Source organism: Acanthopagrus latus, chromosome 22 (genome assembly GCF_904848185.1).
Source record: "Acanthopagrus latus isolate v.2019 chromosome 22, fAcaLat1.1, whole genome shotgun sequence".
Taxonomy (NCBI): domain Eukaryota; kingdom Metazoa; phylum Chordata; class Actinopteri; order Spariformes; family Sparidae; genus Acanthopagrus; species Acanthopagrus latus.
In genome coordinates, this window is record NC_051060.1 from 14,889,615 (window position 1) to 14,910,424 (window position 20,810).

Sequence of the window (20,810 nt, forward strand, 5' to 3'; positions counted from 1 at the left end):
CTGCTGCAAAAGCCAGAAACTGTCAGCTGGCAGTGAAAGGGAAGTTCCCACGGGCCTTCAAAGCCGGCCGACTGGTGAAGATGAAATAAGGCCTCAGAAGTTTTTGAAAACAGATATCACAAATAGCTATTTCACGTTTTGATGTTGCTAATAAAAGTATATAACTCACATTTATCATTGAAATTACTTTGATGTCATGTTCTAGTGATGGAAAAAAAAAAAAAAAAAACGTTTACAGGAGTCTATCGCTGTGACTAAAGAGCATTGGTAGACACAGAATTGAAAAAATGTGTCCGGCAAGAACCACCAGCCAACCTCAATCTATCCTCCGCACAACACTTATATAAGATGTGTGAAGCTTTTTAAACTTTTTCTATGTATTGTTGTTCTTTTTTCACACTGTGCATGACACTCATCATAATCCTCCTCTGCAATAATGAACACTTTACACTGCCATTTCAATATCATTTATACCCTCTCCACTGTAGATCTGCTAGATGTTTCTTATTGCTTCAAAAGCTGTTTTAATTCAGAAATAGAAGACTTGTTGCTTTAATGTAGATATAAATTGTGTCCGGAATATATTAAAACACTTTTATTGTGGTGGCTAAGTCATTAAGAGACCAGTCATTAAAAATGCCAACATGTTTCGACCAGAAGCCCTTCATCAGGGATACCACAAAAAGGCTGTGTAAAAACGGATTTGTTTTTTAATACTGGAAAGCTATTTATCCTCATTGAGACCAGGATACCTAAACACACCCAGTCTAGGAATTCAAAGAGCTTCACACAAGTTCAGAAGTATGATGTACTGCATGTGTGAGCTTCCGTGTTTGGGAGAGACTGCATGGTAGAAGGAAATAGAGACAGAGAGAGAAGGGGTGGTGGTGCAGGATGGAGCTAATTGGGACTCCTGATGGGTCAGAGGTCACTTTTTAGTCTGACCGGACACTTGACCGCACGTTCCAGTCTGCGCCTTGATCCCCTCCAAAATATTTATATGTAATCAGTTCGCAGTTGGCCTCACCTCATGGGAGAAGTGCCTGACAAGGCTGCGGACACACTTTGTAGGTAGCATCGGAAGGCTGTAATGAGGGCGGTATAATCCACTGTGTGGTGAAAGTGGATAGCTCAAAAGAATTCGGCTGTTGCAGTGTGGAACCTCATTAAGTTTTGAAGCGATATTATTTACTCCACTCCATAAAGAAACTTGCTTTGTGATCATAGTCATTACTCCTGGGCTGTTGGTACACCAACAAAAGAGATTTTCGCTGAGAGGATTTCTGAGAGGCTTTCTAATAAATCTGCTGAAAACAGGAATCATTATTTCTACATTAAGACACAACTTTGTACCATTGTTTGTAATATTTCTAATATTTTTTTTTCATGTATCTTTATCTGTCACATCTTTCAGGTTGATCTGGTAAACATAGGAGGCACAGATATTGTGGATGGAAACCACAAGCTGACCTTGGGTCTCATCTGGAGTATTATCCTTCACTGGCAGGTGAGCACACATATTCACATACGTTTGCAGTTCCTCTTTTTCCGCCTACATCCCACACACGCACACACACACACACACACACACACACACACGTGCGCACGCACACACACACACACACACACACAAACTCATTAATGTTTGCTCTCACTGTGAACTCCCAATCCACTGAGGTTCAGAAAATACAGATGATGGAAAATTAGTATTGGTGTGCATGTGTGCGTTCATGCATGTGAACATGCTTATCAGCGGCTGCTTTGTGTATGTTCGACCTGCTGAAATTAGAAACAGGCATTTTGATGGAAATATTTCATCAGCGGGTTTTATATGAAGTGTTTGAGCACCGCTGGTTCTATCAAACTTTGTTTTCTTCACTTCCTCATTATCAGTATTTACATAAATGTCACTTTTGTGCCTGCATGTCCCATTAATTTTATTGTGTGCCTTTGTTTTCTTGCCGTTATCAAAGCAAACCTGTCATCATTTAAAAGAAACACAAAGCACTGAAGTTTTGAATATTTAATCTTGATGTTCTAATATAATTTCTTTCAAATTGTGAGCATCAGTGCCAACCACTCGCTAGTCAAACACATTCAACTAATGATCTCAGAAAACATTAACCTGATACAGGCTGGGAAACTGTGGTTCTTCTCATGTTGTGTTGCAAACATCAAATTCTTAATGGGTGTATATTTACAAAAAACAAAAAGCTTATCAGTTCTAACAATGAATGCCTTGTGTTTGTATTAAATATAGGTCAAAAAGAGTTTAACACACTTTTTGGAGTCAGGGTTGCACCAGTCCTTTAAAACCCACAAGCAACAAGAATTAAGCATTTTAGCTTTTTTAAAGATTCAATTTGTAACATCAACATTTTCAAAAGCAACTAGATCTTTTGATATAGTTGCTCTAGCTCTAGATCTAGACACAGTTCCATGATCCCACACTAATCATTTTGATTATATTGCTCTTTTGAGCAATCAACCTCTGGTGGTAGAATCTATACACTGTGCATTTAAGTTTACGGACAACAATGTGAAAAAGTAATGAGTAGTAAATAGAACCAAAAATATTATTTTGAACTCATCTGTATTAATGTGGGATTTTCATGCCCATGTAGGTGAAAGACATCATGAAGGACATCATGTCCAACCTTCAGCAGACCAACAGTGAGAAGATCTTGCTGAGTTGGGTACGCCAGTGCACCCGCTCATACCCAGAAGTCAACGTGCTGAATTTCACCACCAGCTGGGCTGACGGCCTGGCTCTCAACAGTATCCTGCACCACTTCAGGTGAGGAGGGATCATACGTGTAGACTCTGTGTGTGTGGGGGTTGTAGGAGCACAGAATTCAGTCGCTGTAACAAAATTTTTAGATCAGCAATCTGATGTAAATGTGTGAATTTTTTTTTCTTGTGTTTTGGTAAATGTAGTTTGTATGGAGTTTTTTGAGACTTGAAAGCCTTCTTCGTGTCTTGTTGTGATCTTTGTTGCTGTGAGCTGAATTTTGTTCTTTAAGTTGACACTGCATATTTGACAGAAGCCCTTTTGACTCTGAATGTAAATCACACTGACCACAGAGCAAGACCTCCAAATGCTGTTAAGAAACCACAGCCTGGAATTTAGAAAAGGCAAATGTGTTATGTGTGTGCGTCTGTGTCAGTGGTAGGAGGTCAGGTTGACAGGTCAGGTTGACTGTTTGCACACGCTTGCTGTGTGTGTGTGTGTGTGTGTGTGTGTGTGTGTGTGTGTGTGTGCTCTTGTGTGTGAAAGAAAGAGATCGAGAGAAGTGTCAGGGGTGTTTTCCCCGCCTTTCGGTAACCCCTTGTCCTTACTAGTGACATGCGTGTACACACACACACACACACACACACACACACACACACACACACACACAAACACACACACACACACACACACACACACACAGGCCTGTGAGCTGCTGTGAGAAAGGCCAGTGTTGGTTTAGACCTGGGCCAGGCTTTAGGTGGATCACTGAACACACACATTCCACACCCAACTGGCTTCAACACAAGTCTCCCCTGCATCACAAAGGGGAGAGTCATTCTCTTTTTTTTCTACACAAGAAAAATACTCAGGAAAAGGTAATATATTTTCCAGAAGACTGTGTACGGAAACCTCTAGCCGCAGAGTTATCACATAGTTGGTATTTAAAGAACACTGTTTTTTTGTTTATATGAAACAGAAGCTGTGTTCTCTAAAATCAATAACTAAGTGGAATTCTGCTGAATTCAGGTCAAAAGTTCACCTTTTTTTAAACCTTTGTTTAATGGGATTTTAAAAATGCAATAACAGATCTTACGAACATATTTTTTGTACGTTTATGGACGCAACTGGTGCAAAATGACAACAAATACACAAAAACACCATACAGGCATAACATAAATTCAGAGATGTCCCCATGGATTACATTGTATATATCAATCACCAATCATATTTTTATCTTATTGAAATAGCCCATCAAACGTTGTCATATCAAATAGAATCAGTGAATATATATATTTTACCCTTTTCTCTCTCCAGTAAACTTACTTTTTAATCAGTGTGGTAGATTCCCTGTCACTTCAAAGCACCAGCACTTTGAGAAACACATACATTGAACTTGAAATACCCTAATACTGTAAATCCTAAATGTCACCGTCTCCATGTTGCTGCTCTCATTGCCACCAACCTTTCTATCTTCAGGCCGAATGCATTCAGCTGGGATCAGGTGGTCAGACTGAGCCCTGTGGAGAGACTGGACCATGCCTTTGCTGTAGCCAAAGACCAGCTGGCTATCGAGAGGCTATTGGATCCCGAAGGTACCTGTATTCTGAGCTGTTTTAAACACTCAGGCCAACTGTATTTATTTGAATAAGTTTTATTAAAATGTATAAAACTGGTTCCCTATCAGCCACCTTATATAGAAGTCTAGACAAAGTAAAAGTTGGCTTGTGGATTGATGTACACTTTACTTTCCAAAATCCCCACATATTTAAACATAGCCTGCCTTTATGTCCTGCCAGCAGTTGGATAAACTCACAGAGGAGCAAATACCTCGTGTTGTCCTTGGCTCAAGATTTGTAAGACGCTGGGTTTGCTCAGGATGTTTCTCCAGTTCATGTAACACCTGTAGACGCTCGGTGTGCATATACTTGAGCTCTCTATATTCAGACACTTCTTGTTGTGTCATGACCGAGGGGCAGTCCCACCTGACCTGTGTCACAGCCAACTTTAATCGCACAACTTGCCTCAACCTGCCCTTTTTCTCGCCTTCCTATCTAATCTCTTCCTGTCACCCTTGACTGCTATCTCACTCCATCTTCCATGCTGCTTTTCTCCTCATCTCTTTCTGCCCACCCCACCTCTGCTTCTCATGCTTTATTTCCTTCTCTGATATTTCTGCCCCCCCTCCCACTGTCTTGCTCTCTCTCAGACGTGGCGGTGCAGTTACCTGATAAGAAGTCCATCATCATGTACGTGACATCGCTGTTCGCTGTGCTGCCCAAAGACGTGACCATGGAGTCTATCAGAGAAGTGGAGACACTGCCGCGCAAATACAAAGTGGAGTCTGAGGACTCGGGTCCGGGCCTAAGTGCTCAGGTAAAATGCACAACACACACAGCGGGTTACAATTTGGACTTTACGTGATATGACACAGGAGGATTTTTTGGACAAGGGTATGTGGGTCTGGACCAGGAGGAGAGTCACTGTTCTGTTCCAAAATGGTTGAACAAAAGGTGCTTACTGGAGTCCATGGCTACATCTGTTTTTCAAGGAGTCCAAGGTGTTCTTCTGTGTGCAGAAATCCACAGCTGGTAACCAGCAAAGTGGAGAGAAGCACAATAAAACTTTGGAAATTTATAACTGGGATCAACATACGAATACGAAAATATTTTTGAAACTGTGTGACCAGAGAAATCAGAGATGAGGGCTGTGGTATTCCCTTTTGCTCAAATGGTAGAAAACCAGTATGCACTGCGCTGCACTGGACCAATAAACATTCATATGCTGCACGTTGGGCAGTGCTTCTTTTTGGCTCATTGCCTTTTTCAAAACAGCTGACCAGTGTCTGTTTGGCGTCTGTAGGAGTTTGCAGGCACAAGAGTTGCAGCATTGCAATGATACAAAGCTGGTTGAAAGTTCGGCAAAGTTCCTGTTTAATCTCAAAGTAAACAGGCAATAATGACAGCATTACTTTAACTTAATTATGACACCTTGCACACATTTGCATATATGAAAAAATGAATATATGACAGATGCATGTGTGTTTCCTGGGAGTAGTGTTATACCTGTCATACCTATCTTCAGATCATTGTAACAATTGATCAATTATTCATTTGGTTTCTAAAATGTCAAAAGAAAAAGAAAAAATTCTGAGAGCCCAAGTGAATAGTCCAAAACACAAATATTCATTGTTTACGATCATAAATGACTACATTAAACTATTGACACAGAGCTTCAGATCTCCCCCAGTGGCCGCCTGTCTCAGCCCCTCTGTCTGTGCTGGCGTAAACAAACCTCTTTCTCTTTCCGAGATGACAGTTCAGCTCCTGAACGTCTGCTTCAACAACTGAACAGCTGGAGCTGCGAGAAAAAAATGTGACCCCATAACTGCTTCAACCTTTGCTGCTGTGCTGTGTTTTGGATAACCTTCAGTTTGAAGGCCGCAGACACTGTTATGTGCGATCGTAAGGAATATTGGGAAGCGACTCATTGTGTGTTGCTAGTGAGAATGAGTCACTCCCACTTTGAAAAAGCCATCTCCATCATTCTCTCCAGCGCCGCTCATGAAAAGCACAGCAGGCGCAGGCAAATAGGGAGGAGAGCCATGACTCACCCGTTTGACATTAGCCAACAGAGCGAGCTGCACGCTGCTGGAAACACAGCGCTGTGAAGGAATGGAAAGGAAACGAGGGAATAAATTGGTGGGAATGGGAGTGTGTGTGGAGAGTTGATGGGGATGCCTGTGTGCTGGTGGGCCGGTGGCTATCATGCACACACTGACCCTGTTCAGTGTTTAACATCTGTGAGCATTTCAGTGCGTCTTATTTGACTTTTTGATTCAATTTGGTCTTTAATGACCTTTAACCTGTGATCCCACTCAATTTGTCGACATATATTCCAAAGTAACTACCAACAACTAAGTAGGATTTCTCCATAAATGTCATTCGTTCCACTTGATTAGAGTTGTTTTCTAACATATTTAGTCCTTCTCAACCCGCTGTGCGCTTTCAATCACATCCCTGAGGCAGCTTGCTTTAGTAAGAAGTCAGAAAAAATCCTGAAACCACCTCTTAAGTTTTTATTGCCCGTGGGCACATACTTCACACGTCCTGGAACGAAAGCTGGAAAAGTCTTTTTATAAAGAGCTCTGATTGGTCCAACTACGGGTTTACTTTCCTGGCACAGTTCCCCTCCTCATAGGAAGTGATGCGTAATGCTGCTGGTAGTGAGACTGAGTGGAGGATAAAGAAAGGCTCTTTGTTTTTGACGGCTATGTTTAGTTCCCCCCCTCAGTTATAGATTCATAATATTGGTTCATGATATTGTCGTGGAGTTCTTAACGCAGATTTTGTACGATGACCTTTTTCAATGTTGTCGACAACTTGAGCTTCAGATCGAATTAAATTATACTGCATAGCTGTCATTAAAGTTGGAATGTCAGTACTGATGAGGTTGCATATGCACGATGATGCATTACATGCTCCAGAATCACAACTGCAAAAGTGATGAATGCAGGGATTGAGTTGAGCAAATCATCTGGTGATAATAAAGTGTTCTGTTGAGCCCGACCACAGGTATTTTACAACCAGTCAAGTCAATAAATAGACCATTGCTGCAGTTTTCTCTCTTGCTCTCTTCCTTTCTCCCTCCCATGTCATTCTTTGACTCCTTGTTGCTTTGTCTCTGCCAGCCTACACTGCTCTAAAATAAGGGCTTACTGTATTTTTGTAACTTACTCCAAAATATCCTAAAGGTCACTGAATATTTTCAGCAGGTGACCTTTTCCTGAGTTCGCCACACAGACTTTATTGCTGTGTAATTTCAGCCTGGAAAACAAAGGTCTATTTGACTGGTTACTGTACCAGACCCTACACACCCATTAGCATTTCTGTCATCTTTGACTTGGCACAGCTGCCGCTGCAGAGATTTTATCTCCTCTTCATTTCGCTTCTAGACAGATTTGTTGAGCTTTGTTGAGCTTCTCCTGCATTCCTGTCAGAAAAATGAAAACCTGGAGTAGTTTGTTAATGCTGTTGTCTGCACAGAGCGCCACATGTTTACATAGTGAGTAAAAACCCTGTGCTTAAGGGGATTCATGATTAGATAGTCTTTGTGAAACCAATGTTCAGGCACACCGCACATAGACAACAACTGTCGTTACACAGCAAATTTTATTAAGTGTGCTAAAGGATAAGTGCACCAAAAATTCCTGAGACATATCTGGATCTTCACAGCTAGACAGCGTTGCAGCATTCTCCTAAACAACTCAAGTAGATGGGGACTTGTTTTAAAACATACGAAAAACAATCCAAAAACAAAAGGCTCCATATATTACCAGCGTAATCCAAGTCTCCAGATACCCCCCATTTCTGAATTATTTTGAGTAGACAATGTTTACACCCTTGACTTGGCGGGTGTATTCCCACTTTTAGCTTATTAGCTACAGTGACAGTTTCCGCTTTAAAAGGGTGTAGATAACGTTTTTTCAAATCAATCAGTTGTGATCTTGGAGCTTTAGATTCTATTGGCTTTGGAATTAGTAGATAATGACTGAGTTTTCATTTTTGGATGAAAGTGTCCTTTAGTTTTAAATCACATAAAGTGTGTGCCCTTAAAGGAGTTTTTCTAGCTACTCCTCTTTTGAATCCACACCATCCATCTCTCTCTAAACTTTCCCCAGGATCACCGCTGTGTCTCAAACTTACTGCTATTCCTAGAATGGGGATCGACCTGCCCAGTGTGCCAGGGGCACCTCCCAGCATCCCATAATAGGCCTGCAGTTGTTTTTATGTTTTCTTTTTTTTTTTTTTCTGAACCGAGCAGGGTAGGTCACTGTGCATGCTCCAGAGCAGCACAGGCCACTCCTTGATGTCTGGTTCTATTTTAAAACTCAACAACTGATGTGCACAAATGAATATCTGAGTGAAGGACAGATGGAGATCTCAGGCATGAGACAGCATCATTTGAAAGCTTTTCAGCTCATGTGAGCATGTGACTCTGTATGATGGCATTTCAACCACCTGTCAATGTGAGGCCAAATACAGGACTTACTTCTATAATAGTAGCGATACCCCTGTCAGTAAACACTTTGTCTATTATGTGGTCAAACTGTGCCTTCATCCCCTGCCTGATGTTTCCCAGAATGTGCAGATGGAGGAAGCGGGCAGCAGCCCCCGGCCGGAGACCCCCAGCACTCTGACAGAGACAGAGGGGGAGATGGAGGGCAGCCTGCTGGAAGTGGATTTGGACAGCTACCAGACAACACTGGAAGAAGTACTGACCTGGCTGCTGGAGGCAGAGGACTCCCTCCAGATTCAGGACGAGGTGTCGGACGATGTGGAGGAAGTCAAAGAGCAGTTTCACACACACGAGGTAAGAGGAGGGCTGCAGGTTGGCTTAAGGTTTGTACAGATGTAAACATAAATGCAGGTGTTAAACAGAGGTGAAAACAAATGTGTTATTTGTTTATGTTTATGTATCTCGGAATCTCTAACACGCAAGGTCATAACTCTTTAAAATGTTAAGAAGTAGATGCGCAGTGTGCCTTTTTCTACATTTTGATTATTGATTAATTGGCTATGACAGTAAACTGAACATCTGTGGGATGTGGACAAAACAAGACTTTTCAGGACATCATCTTAAGACTCTTAAGGCTTCTCACCATTTTCTGACCCAACGACTAATCGATTAATCTAATCATCAGATCAACTAACGATGAAAATAGTCTCCCGCAGTGTTCCTAGACTGAAGATAGTGTCCCAGAGATAAAGTCCTCCCACAAACAGCAGTACATGCTCCGTACATGTTGGGAATGCCAGGAATTCTGCTGAGAACTGTGGCGCATAGCACCCCATGGTGCCCTGGCCCGGAGTTCACTTGCTTACTTGAGAAAGCGTAGTTGCAGGGTTTGTGTCTGTACAAGTGTGTAAAGGGGCTTTGGCAGGATTCCCTTGGCTGAAATGTGAATATTAGCAAAGTCTAATGTCTGGAATCCAGGTCAAAGCAGAAAGCCGGCAGTGAGACTGAGAGCACCAAGACCCAAAGCCTCTTTAACAGCCAGGCTTTTCAACCCAGTTTGTTTCTGCCTTGTTGTTCACATACTTACTCCGGCTTCTCCGGCAAAGCCTCATCAAAAACAGTATGCTCAGAGGTAAAGACAAAAATGCTTACTCATCCAGAGAGCTTGTGGAAAGAAGACTGTCACTCAATTTGGATGCTCACTACAAGAGGGTCCTTTAAGGAAGCAACCAGACTCCTTCAAAGCCGCACCAGTGTTCTTCCTTGAAGCATTTTTTGCTGCTCTTGTGTTTGCAATTGGCTCCTTGACAGAGTCTGCCCCACAGTTCGTGCTTGCAGGTTTGTCTGACTGTTGCTACAGCAACGCTCACAAATGCAAGCGTGCAGAGGTGATGCCTGGTGCTTCTGCAGGGTGTTATTATGTGTTATACCAAGTGAAGCTCGAGGGTGGGGAGAGAAACATATCCAGATGTTAGTACGTGGGTGCCAAGTGCCAGCATGAACCCCTTAGATTATGTAAGCGTTTTAGCCTGAATATGGATAATTCTTAGAGTACCGGTATATGGTTCGACACTCTTTCCCTGAGTAAAGCATACATAGAGATACTGGGTCTCTTTCTTTAAGTTTATCATCCTATAATTTGTTCCAGGGCAATTTTGTGTGTTGCACACAGCTTTCAAACTGTTTCGGATTTGCCGTTTTATCATATTTGTTTCCCCCGCCTCTCTCTAAAGGCCTTCATGATGGAGCTGACAGCGCACCAGAGCAGCGTGGGTAATGTGCTCCAAGCGGGCAACCAACTGATTGCCCAGGGCAACCTGACGGAGGAGGAAGAAGATGAGATCCGGGAGCAGATGAGCCTCCTCAACTCCCGCTGGGAGAGCCTCCGAGTGGCCAGCATGGACCGCCAGGCCAGGTAGATGCACATGTTGTCTGTTCTGCAAGTATCTGGTAAATATCGCATTCTTCTAAATTATTTTTCAGAGAGGAAAACAAAAAGGAATAAAGTTATTTTTACAGTGTAGTGTGCAGAGCCAAAACGTCACGAGCCACAAATTGCCCAGCGGAGGTGATTTTCCTCTCAGTGTCACTGTTCACCTCAGATCTTTATGCGTTTTTCCTGTGAAGAATGTAGAAGGCTGCAAGCTGTGTGAAGGTGACACCTGATAAGCCCTGAGCCCTCCAAGGTCTTAACAAGTCTGATGCTCAATCTGTGTTATCAAGGTTTATGATGCGCTAGACACACACACACACCACAGTTTTTCATAAATTGTGTTCCTTATGTCCAGGTGAGAATTTGTTGGCCCTGATTCTAAAGAATAAATGCGTCTGTGTGTGACGACAGCGTGGGTGTTGGTGCTACTGTGAGGCAGTTTCTTATCTTTCTGTCTACCTCCACACCCTCACCTTTACTGTCTCTCTTTCCTTACTTCCTCCCGCTTCTTCCACAGGCTTCACGAAGTCCTAATGGATCTTCAGCAGCAGCAGCTACAGCAACTTTCTGATTGGCTCACACAAACGGAGGAGCGAATCAGAAACATAGAGACGGAGCCTCCAGCCAAAGACGTGGAGATCTACAAAGACCAGATAGAGCAGCACAAAGTAAATCCCATTCAGTGCTTATCTTGCATGGATCTAGCCAATGAAGAACTGATAGTTGATTTAAGGAGGAGAGGTTCTAGTAGAATATAAAAAAAAAATGTCTATGGACTATGGTCTGCTTCCTGTATTCATCCTTTAATGTATAACTGCAACAGTTTCACTATGCTGCTGTTGTCCTAAATCAGACAAGTCTTGTGATTGCATTGTCACATGTTTGATCCTGCCCTTTAATGACTCATGCAGTGACACCCTGGTGTCACCATAAAGCTGTGAAGCCTGACTGCCAGCTCCGTTAATGGGTAATATGTGACCATGCTGAATTCACCATTTCCCCTTTTCAGGAGCTTCAGAACGACTTGGAGGCGGAGCAGGTGAAGGTCAACTCTCTAACACACATGGTGGTCGTTGTGGATGAGAACAGTGGTGAGAGCGCCACTGCTGCCCTGGAGGAGCAACTACAGGTGCGTATTTTACTCAGCTTTTGACTTTGTCAACAAACGCTGCCAATGTGCTGTAGAGGACGTTTAATTGTTTTATAGATGACCAGGCTGTAAAGGGTTTTTGTCATGGCCATTAACTTTTGGAGATAGGTGCCCAGTGTATGTTGATTTTTTTTTTTTTTCATGTTTGCATTAACGTTTGTTTCTACCCTGCATTCAAGACTTTGGGTGAGCGCTGGGCGGCTGTGTGCCGCTGGACCGAGGAGAGGTGGCACAAGCTGCAGGAAGTCTTCATGGTGTGGCAACAACTTCTATCAGACCAGGTGTGACATCTAGCTTACCCACTTGTATGCAGCTTTCATTCATACCAACGTGTAGCCGCTTTTCACTTTCTTACCTATGCCTTACTCTTTCTTAATTAGAAGTCCAACTATAGTCACTAGGACCAAGGGAGCTTTCTGCTATTATGCACATGAAGAAGGCATCCTACAATTCTTACATGATCCTGAAAATGCTTTTCTTCTTGTTGGAAATGTGTCTCGTTTTGAATTTCATGTATCAACCTGGCTGCTGAAATCAGAACTTATCAGAACGAATATTTTTACCCACTAGGCTTTAACTAGGCTTCAGGACACTGAGACTCTGTTTGTAGGTTAATCCCTTTTTCCACCCCTTCTGTAGAGTCTGTTCAGAGCCTGGTTGGCAGAAAAAGAGGAGGCCTTGAGTGAAGTACAGACCAGCAACTTTAAAGACCCAAGTGAAATGAATACTAATGTGCGCCGATTAGCAGTGAGTAGTCTGCCAACTCTTTGTAGTGGCCATGATGCCGCTGCAGATACAGCTAATTACCTTTAATTTGTGACATTTTTCATTAATAGGTTTCCATATTTACTGTAGCCTTCACATTTTTTTTGTCATTTCAATCACGTAGATTTTGAAGGAAGAATTGGAAAAGAAGAGGAGGACTCTCGACCAACTGTCTGATGCAGGACAGGACGTGATATCGTTGCTGCGGAGCCCCGAGGCGGGAGCCAAGATCGAGGCGGACGCAGAGGAGCTGGCACATAGATGGGACAACCTGGTGCAGAAGCTGGAGGACTGCTCCTTCCAGGTCTGTGATTGTGGTATGGTTTCCGAACTTCACAAATGTCACAAATGTCACAGTGATTGTTTTTGTTGATTTATGTCAACTCTCACTGATGCTTTATCTCGCTGCTAAGGTAATGGAGGCTGTGACGGATGCTGGGATGACTCAGGTGGAAGAGGAGGTCGTCGTTGATACAGTTGCCGTAGCTGCGGCCACTTCGATGGCTGACCAGGATTTGACCCCACCTGCTCCCCCTAAAAAGCGACTGGTGGAGACGGACGCAGAAGTCAGACGATTGTAAGAACTTGGACGTGGATTAAAAACAGTAAAATGCTATATAAATGCACACAATAACACACCAATGCACACACTGTTTTCTGCATTGTGCAGGTTTGAAAATAAGCTCTCTGACCTCCTGAGTTGGATTAAAACATGGAAGACATCCGCTCAAGCGCTGGCCTCCACACACCCTGAGGCCACTCCTGGCACACCAGACCTGCAGGAGAATCTGAAGGTAAACCTGCCGGAAAAAAAGCAAAAAAAAAATGGACTTAAAGTTACAGCATATTTAATGAAGATTACACCTTTAATATATGTCGACTGATGTCTGTAGGGTTTGGAGGTGGACCTCGCGGCAAAGGAAGCCACAATTAGTCAAGTGGTCCAGGAGGGACGGGGCTTGATGGACCAGCTGGAGAGAGGTATGAAGGAAAGACAAGAATGTCCTTGCTCATTGACACTGATATTGGGGCATTATTAAACCAAATAGGCTAAGGAAATGGCTGTTTTTTTTAACGTTTTTTAAAAGTTCACAACTACCAACTGTGAAAGAAATATTCCATCTCCTTGTTAAATTGTTCATCTTGTAAGATTTTTATTACTTTTCCACAGCTGCTTGGTATTTTCTGGGTATTTACTAGCCTACATTTTTTTTTATTGTCATTCAGTTTTAGATGCCAGTAATCTTAGCGTGTGTTTGTGTGTGTTTGTGGACTGAGTGGTAAAAATCTGTCAGCCTGCAGGGTTGCTGACTTCATATATCCCGCTCAGTGAAATGAAGAGGCACTCAGGGTTTTTATGTGTTTACACTGTTGGGGAGGCAGTGAGGTGTAGTGGAGCAGCACTGCTAAGTTGGAGCAGATTTGTTTAAGACCAAACTTTCTACTGAGCTCAACTTGTTTTATTGCCTCATATCTGCTGTTCTCTCATCCGTATTGTCTGTTTTCCAATTCATTTATCCACCAGTGTTTTTACACTCACTACAGTCTCTTTCTCTTACCAAAAACTCACAACAGTCAGCTTAGTCATTTTGTGTAACCCATTTGATTTGAGCCTTTAAATGTGCTGTTTTTGTAGAGGGAGTATGCGTGGACTCGGTGAGGGCAGACATAGATCTGATCCAAACTGAGTGGGATGTTTGTGCGAGGGAGCTGCAGGCAGCCGGCGAGCGAGTGCACACCCAGGGCCGGGTCAGAGCGGTGTCTGCAGAGCTGGCGGACCTGAACAGAGTGTTGGAGGAGCAGGACCGGTGGCTGGACTCCACCTCGACTGTAGAAAAGTGTAATGAGGCCGAGCTCAGGAGCCTGAGCGGGGAATGTCAGGTAAGAGAGTAGAATGTATAAGACAGTCGTCGATCAAAAAAAAAAGATGGCAAGATAAGTCACTAGGTGCCTTAAATGCCACATAATTTGGTGTACGGAGTAAGATGGATAAAACCCATCCTGGTGTTTACTAAAGTGTGAAGTTATGAATTTGAGACTAATTCAATCTGAGCAGGGAGGGAAAGCCTGTCAGTGGAAAGCATGACTGCACCCTGTAACCCATGCATTACTCCATCAAACTAACTTACTGTTGCAGTGGGTGTTGCAGGTTTCCTTCATTTTGTACAGGAAAATAAATGTAAAAGCTTGAATTCTTTAAGATGATACTGATTGTGCTTCATGATACAAAATAAATAATAAATAAAATAGTTATTGTGGCCGAACCGCCATGTTAGGCGTGCAAACAGAGTGGTGAAAGTGGTTAAAGAGGGTGTAGGGGGTGGTGGGAAAAGGGTTGAATCTAATGGTCAAGAAAATATTGTTCATTAGAGATTGCTTGCTCATTTTACATCAAGGGAATGAACTGTTCTTGAGCCATGTTTCCCTTTTCTTTTTAGATGTACACAAGCAATTTCCTTAGTTGAACACTATCCTTGATCAGTTCTCCACTTTGTGGAGCAATCAGAGGTAACATACATATTATAACCACTTATTTCATACAAATTACTGAACTTCCACCTTCCTCTTGTGTTCTTCAGTCCCGACTTGTTCAGGTCACTGCCCTGAGTCCACGACTGGAGCAGCTTTCTGCAGAGACGGGGTCACTGGGAGCCGTGCCCTCTCTGAAAGACAACATGGTGGTGGTATCGGCACATCACGCCTCCACGCTGCAGCGGCTACAGAGCAGAGAGCAGGAGGTCAACAAAGGTATTTTTGTCAAGCAATATTAGAACAACTTGTGAAATCAGTGCAGAGGAAACTTCCTCCTAAACCCTCCTAAGCAGATTTCTCGACTTTAACAGTACCATATGCTTTTCAATGGACCCGACAGCCTTGAGTCATCCTTCTATTTCAGAGAGCTGCAGGACCGGACATTTAAGTCTTTCTTAAAACAAAGACCAATTTCCCTCTCCCTGCTCTTGGCTCAAAGCTTTCAGGTTTTATAGACTGAAAGAGTGATAGCTAAGATCAGCAGAGCTCAGTCCCACAGGGGTTGTGTAAATTTGACTTCAGTTTTTTATACGACTCCTTGGCCGGCCACAAGTAATAGATGATGCCCTTATATGGCCTCCAGAAGCTCACACATGCGTGCGTGTATACGTGAGCGATTGAGTGTCAGATCATTCCTTTGTGCCAGCTCCATCTCTACCTGAGGACGTGACTTGGACCTGGTGCGGGTCCTGAAAATCAGTCACTGTTTTACCTCTGGAATTTACACGCACTCCTCCTGGCCAAAAACGAGTCTGTAAAGAGAGAATGCTCCACGCCTGACCATAGGTGTGTGTGTGGGTGTGTGTGTGTGTGTGTGTGTGTGTGTGTGTGTGTGTTATGAGTGTGCACGTGTCTAACTTCTTGGGCCTTTTATGACTGTCAGGTTTTGGACGTGAGCCAAGGAAAACCATTTTGTTTCTGCTTGAGGGCAGTTTGCCTCTCACTGTGGCGCCCCCCCCTCCTCAGTTACGCTGTGTCTCTGCTCTTTGTGTGTATAAACATAGTCAGGCTATGTAAGCATTAAATCACCTGGTTAATTAAAAGGCTGACTGAGAAGTAGAAGAGATAAGAGACAGTCGAGAAGTAAAGAAATCTAAACATTCAATATAAATGAGGTCGAAGTCGTCACAAAGGGGCATTTAAGTGATTAATTGAATTGCTGCAGTGTTATGGGGAGATCGCAGATTGTCGTGATTTTACTATGTGTTTTTAAAATTCATCTGGAATGATTGGCATTTATGAGTTGGTTGGAAGAGCATAACTAAACGTAGTTTGAGTAACTGGCTGTCAAACATCTGGGATCCTCTTGCAGCATGGAAAACACACACACACACACACACACACACACACACACACACACACACAGATGGGTAAATCCCAGATCAGCTCACTGCCCCCTTGTGGTTGTAAACCTGATGCAAAAGTTCTGAAACCTTGACTTTATAAACTCTTTTCACCCCCCTCCTCCTTGTTCTCATTTCAGCTTTAGCTGACCAGATGTTACCGAGCCCGGTGGAAGGTCTAGAAGCCAGGCTGGCCACTCTAAGAGAAGGAATAGTAGACATCCCTACTGCTGAGGGCGCAGTGGACCGGGCGCAGGTGAGTTGTGCCTTACGTCTCTCTCTGTGTGAACCCTGAGTGAAAACCACAGTGAGCTTCACAAGTCAATCAACCAGGAACCAAAAACCTTGTAGATGGACATTTGGTTCATAAAGCTGGACTGTCTATGCAGTAGAAACAATACATAGTTTTTGAAATTGGTGCTACATGAACAAAAAAACATAGAAAATCCACAGCAACCAGAATGCGACGCGCAGCATCGCACCAATACATGCTACAGCTGGTGGGTGACATATTGCAGGTTGGTTGACCCTTGTTGTCGTTTTTCAGGCCGGAAAAAAATGGCGGCCTGGGCAAAAATGCTATGATTGGATGATTCCGTTCCCGTTTCAGGAGAAACATTCCTTGTCTGTTGAGGTGTGCGTTCATTCATTCAGATGCCAAAGTACAGTCTGACGCGTAAAGGATGTCATCCAACTTTTGCTGGCAAATGAGCATAGGGAGGTTAAATATTGGTGATTGTTCATACTACACATGATAAAATGATACAAAACCGGTTGACATCGCATGATTAAGGTCTAGTACGGAAATGTGTTCCTCTCCTATGCATCTGACTCATGAAACAGATATAACAAAATATTTTTTCTGCTGTGAAAATGTAAATATAAAATAGGCGAGACAGGAGCTGATAACACATGTGCCCTGTGACCTCTGAGCTAAAAGGATTTCATCCTCAACAGTGGCTTTGTTTGTGTCTGTGTCTCTCTGCTTGTATGTATATCAGAGTGAGTGTTAATCTCTGTCTGCTGTCAGTTTTTCTTTTCAAGCACACAATAGGCCCCTTTATCAGCCAGACACTCCCCTCTGCACTGTATCAAACCTCTGCCTAGAAGGTAAAGGGTGTGTGTGTGGGTGTGTGTGTGTGTGTTTTGGTGTGCAGCTTTCTGATGTATGTGTTGTTGTGTTTGGGGTGTGTTACTGTGTGCGTTTGTCTCCTCCTCCATCCTCCGGTGGAATGCGGCTCAGTCCGAGCTCTTGTTATCGTGTCAGATAGGGCATGGTGCTGGGGAGGGGGGCGGGGACATGGCACATTCTGGGCAGCGTGCCCGTGCGTGCAGCATGGAGCTCGAAACAGCTCCATGTGGAGCCGCTTAACCAGTCAGTCCGCCTGACAACCGCCACATACAGTCCCATGACAACATCTCTGAGTCCAGTTGGTCTAATGATGAGAATGTGATGGTCATCTGATGGACTCATGATTCATTTTTGACAAGATTTATTTCCTCAGTGTATTTCCTCTTACATATGGGGATTCTTTAAAAGGACATGTTTGAAGGTATCCTCTAGAGGTTTCGACCACTTGTAGCGCTATGGCGCAATGTGACAACAGTGATAGGAAGCCCATTCATGCTTACTTTTTGATACTGTATCACACTAGCAAAACAAATACATTTATCATACCACATTCATGTCTCCTCAGAGTTACTGTAATTACCAGTTTCCAGCCAGTAGCATTCATGTCAACATCCTATTTGTAATTACAAGAGGGAAATCAAATGATTTATTTCAAAGCTGAAGACGGAAGTGCCGGAAAACCAAACAAACCTCTTATCTACTGAAGTCCATCGTTCAAGATGATTAATTGCTTATATAATGGTTATTTTGTTATGTTGTCAGTGCACAGCAGGTTTAACCCTCAGACCACAACTCTGCAAACAAACACCGTCTTGAAAGCTGCATGAGGCTGTAAACACATTACACATCATGCTTTTTTTTTTGCAGAGGAATGCATATTTCTTCACAGCACAAAAAAGTCCACAGTGTATTTGTATGTAATAATAAATTAAATACTGTTGTAATTGTGAAAGTATTTTTAAAGGGCACAAAATGTTGAGCGATATGACGGTATGTGCTATGCAACGTAGAAGTGTGTCTACTGGTAGAGAGTTGGAAATACCGTATCTGGTGCAGCTTTGATTTAACCATCATCAGTCGATGGCACAATTAAAGTTAATTAAACTTCAGATTATTGTTATATATATGTTAAAGAACAATGTAATAATTTATGAACCATTTATTAAGCACTTATTGGTTGCAACTGATATTTGTTAACAGTGGAATCACAATTGACTGAAGTTTTTGCTCTAATTTGACCATTTAACAATGGTTGTTGTTATGAAGTGCATGAAGCAAATCATGGCTGCATTTTTCCATGAACTCATCAGTCGAGCTGCCTCGCAGGGTAACGATCTTGGCTACGGGATGCCCCTGCATGTTCTCATATGACCTGAGAGCGACAGTTGATGACACGTCTAAGCTGGTTTGCCAACCGCTGTGGAGGTAGAGTGACAAGAAAATATGGTAGAGGAGACATTTGCAATCAGAGTACGAGTCACTGCAACCCACCCAAGATGAGGGTTACTAACAGAAGAACCTGTTGGTAAAAAGGTGGTTTAAGCTGTTGTCTGTTTGTATACACGTTTCAAATAGGTGAGGAGAAAATAATCAAATGTAATGAAGTATAATAGAGCTGAATTTATGGAACAGTTACTGCCCAGCACCAGGGCAAAGTTATTTTGGAAGACTTGGGATCAGTTGTTTTAAAATGGACTGGGCATCCACAAATGTTTACAGAACTTTTTTCTTAGATAATTACGTCAGTCTCCATTAGATTAAGGATCTCATATCTTCTTTTCCCAAAGAGGATGACTCACTGTTAAACATTGTTATTGTTATTATCAGGGACTAATTTTCTCATGGCAGAGTCCCTTCACAGGCAATAAGAGTTCCCATGGTTATCCATTACTTACACACACAGCTTGAACACGTCATTTTAAGCCTGAACTCTTTTTCACCTCAGGGCCTGTGTCTAGAGATTGAGCAAACACAACAAGCCTCCGATCCAGCGGAACTGCAACGATGGAGTCAGCTATCATCCAGTGCGCGTGAAGAGCTGGGCACGCTGCAGTGCATCCTGGGTAGCATGAAGGACAATCAGGTAAAGTAGCTGTAGTTGGTGATCGAGAAAATCCTACAGTTGTAAACTTTGTCTTTACTGTTTGTAATATTAATGTTTTGAATTGAATGTCGATTTGATTAGGTGCGTTTGGTGGAAGTGGAACGTTGGTTGGATGCGGTTCAGGAAGTGTTGTCTCGTGATGCCACGGGATTGGGCGACAAGGAGCGTCTACAGGAAGAGCTTAACCAGTGCAAGGTAAGACAATAAAGCAAAAATGTTAAAAAAAAGGTTGTTATGTTACTGCAAGTTCCGATAACATTCTTCCAAGGTAGAATCCATGTGTAAGTATTACTCTTCTCATTTTTCCTTTGTCCGCTAACAAGGAGTATGTGAATGAGATGGAGTCAGTGGAAGGTTCGTTGAAGCAGATGGGAGAGAACGTTCGTGCTATACAGGCAGCTGCAGTGCCAGGACTGGACAAGTGGGGGCAGGATAAGTTGGATGGGTGCCGGGGCAGATGGGACACACTCAGCAAACAGGTGAGTACTTTTCTCTGTTTGCACTGTGTGTCGTTATGTCTCGTTATGTCTTCGGTTTTAGGCAACAGTAACTGTTTGTTCCACTTCCAAACCCGCTGTCACATTATTTCCCCCAGCTGCTGAACCATCAGGAGCGTGTGGCAGAGTGTCGAGAGAGGCAGGTGAATCTGAGGAAGGACTTGGCGGAGATGCAGGAGTGGATGGCTCAGGTAGACGAGGAGTTTCTAATGAGGGACTTTGAATACAAGAGTCCTGAGGAACTGGAAGCGTCGCTGGATGAGATGAAGGTAACTCAAAATCTGAAAACAAAGAAGAAAAAAACAAAAATCTTTGATGCGTAAAGTGATTGTTGGTCTAACTCTCTTATTCTGTTGCCGTCACTGTCGTCCTCATCTCTCACAGAGGGCTAAAGAGGATGTGCTACAGAAGGAGGTGAAGGTGAAGATCCTGAAAGACAGCATCAACTTGCTGGTGGCGACAACATCGCCCCCTGGTGGAGGCAGTGGACAGGAGCTGACCACGGAGCTGGAGGTGGTGCTCGCCAACTACCACAAGCTCTGTGACCGCTTCAAGAGCAAGTGTCACACTCTGGAGGTAATGTGTGGATCCTCTGTGTGGGAGAA

General features: G+C 43.1%; 1 protein-coding gene across 5 annotated transcripts in view; it reads left to right on the plus strand.

Annotated features, from left to right (window-relative positions):
• Positions 1 to 20,810, plus strand: part of utrn (utrophin) — a 185,651-nt gene that overhangs the window by 20,830 nt on the left and 144,011 nt on the right. For all 5 annotated transcript variants that reach the window (XM_037085455.1, XM_037085454.1, XM_037085459.1 and 2 more), the window contains 22 exons: positions 1,415 to 1,507; positions 2,625 to 2,797; positions 4,211 to 4,326; positions 4,941 to 5,107; positions 8,873 to 9,103; positions 10,483 to 10,664; positions 11,200 to 11,350; positions 11,692 to 11,811; positions 12,012 to 12,113; positions 12,472 to 12,579; positions 12,722 to 12,901; positions 13,011 to 13,174; positions 13,268 to 13,391; positions 13,491 to 13,578; positions 14,234 to 14,478; positions 15,177 to 15,345; positions 16,613 to 16,728; positions 19,550 to 19,687; positions 19,790 to 19,903; positions 20,032 to 20,187; positions 20,304 to 20,474; positions 20,590 to 20,781. In XM_037085455.1, the coding sequence (XP_036941350.1) occupies positions 1,415 to 1,507; positions 2,625 to 2,797; positions 4,211 to 4,326; positions 4,941 to 5,107; positions 8,873 to 9,103; positions 10,483 to 10,664; positions 11,200 to 11,350; positions 11,692 to 11,811; positions 12,012 to 12,113; positions 12,472 to 12,579; positions 12,722 to 12,901; positions 13,011 to 13,174; positions 13,268 to 13,391; positions 13,491 to 13,578; positions 14,234 to 14,478; positions 15,177 to 15,345; positions 16,613 to 16,728; positions 19,550 to 19,687; positions 19,790 to 19,903; positions 20,032 to 20,187; positions 20,304 to 20,474; positions 20,590 to 20,781 (3,300 nt within the window). The remainder of the gene's footprint in view (positions 1 to 1,414; positions 1,508 to 2,624; positions 2,798 to 4,210; positions 4,327 to 4,940; positions 5,108 to 8,872; positions 9,104 to 10,482; positions 10,665 to 11,199; positions 11,351 to 11,691; positions 11,812 to 12,011; positions 12,114 to 12,471; positions 12,580 to 12,721; positions 12,902 to 13,010; positions 13,175 to 13,267; positions 13,392 to 13,490; positions 13,579 to 14,233; positions 14,479 to 15,176; positions 15,346 to 16,612; positions 16,729 to 19,549; positions 19,688 to 19,789; positions 19,904 to 20,031; positions 20,188 to 20,303; positions 20,475 to 20,589; positions 20,782 to 20,810) is intronic.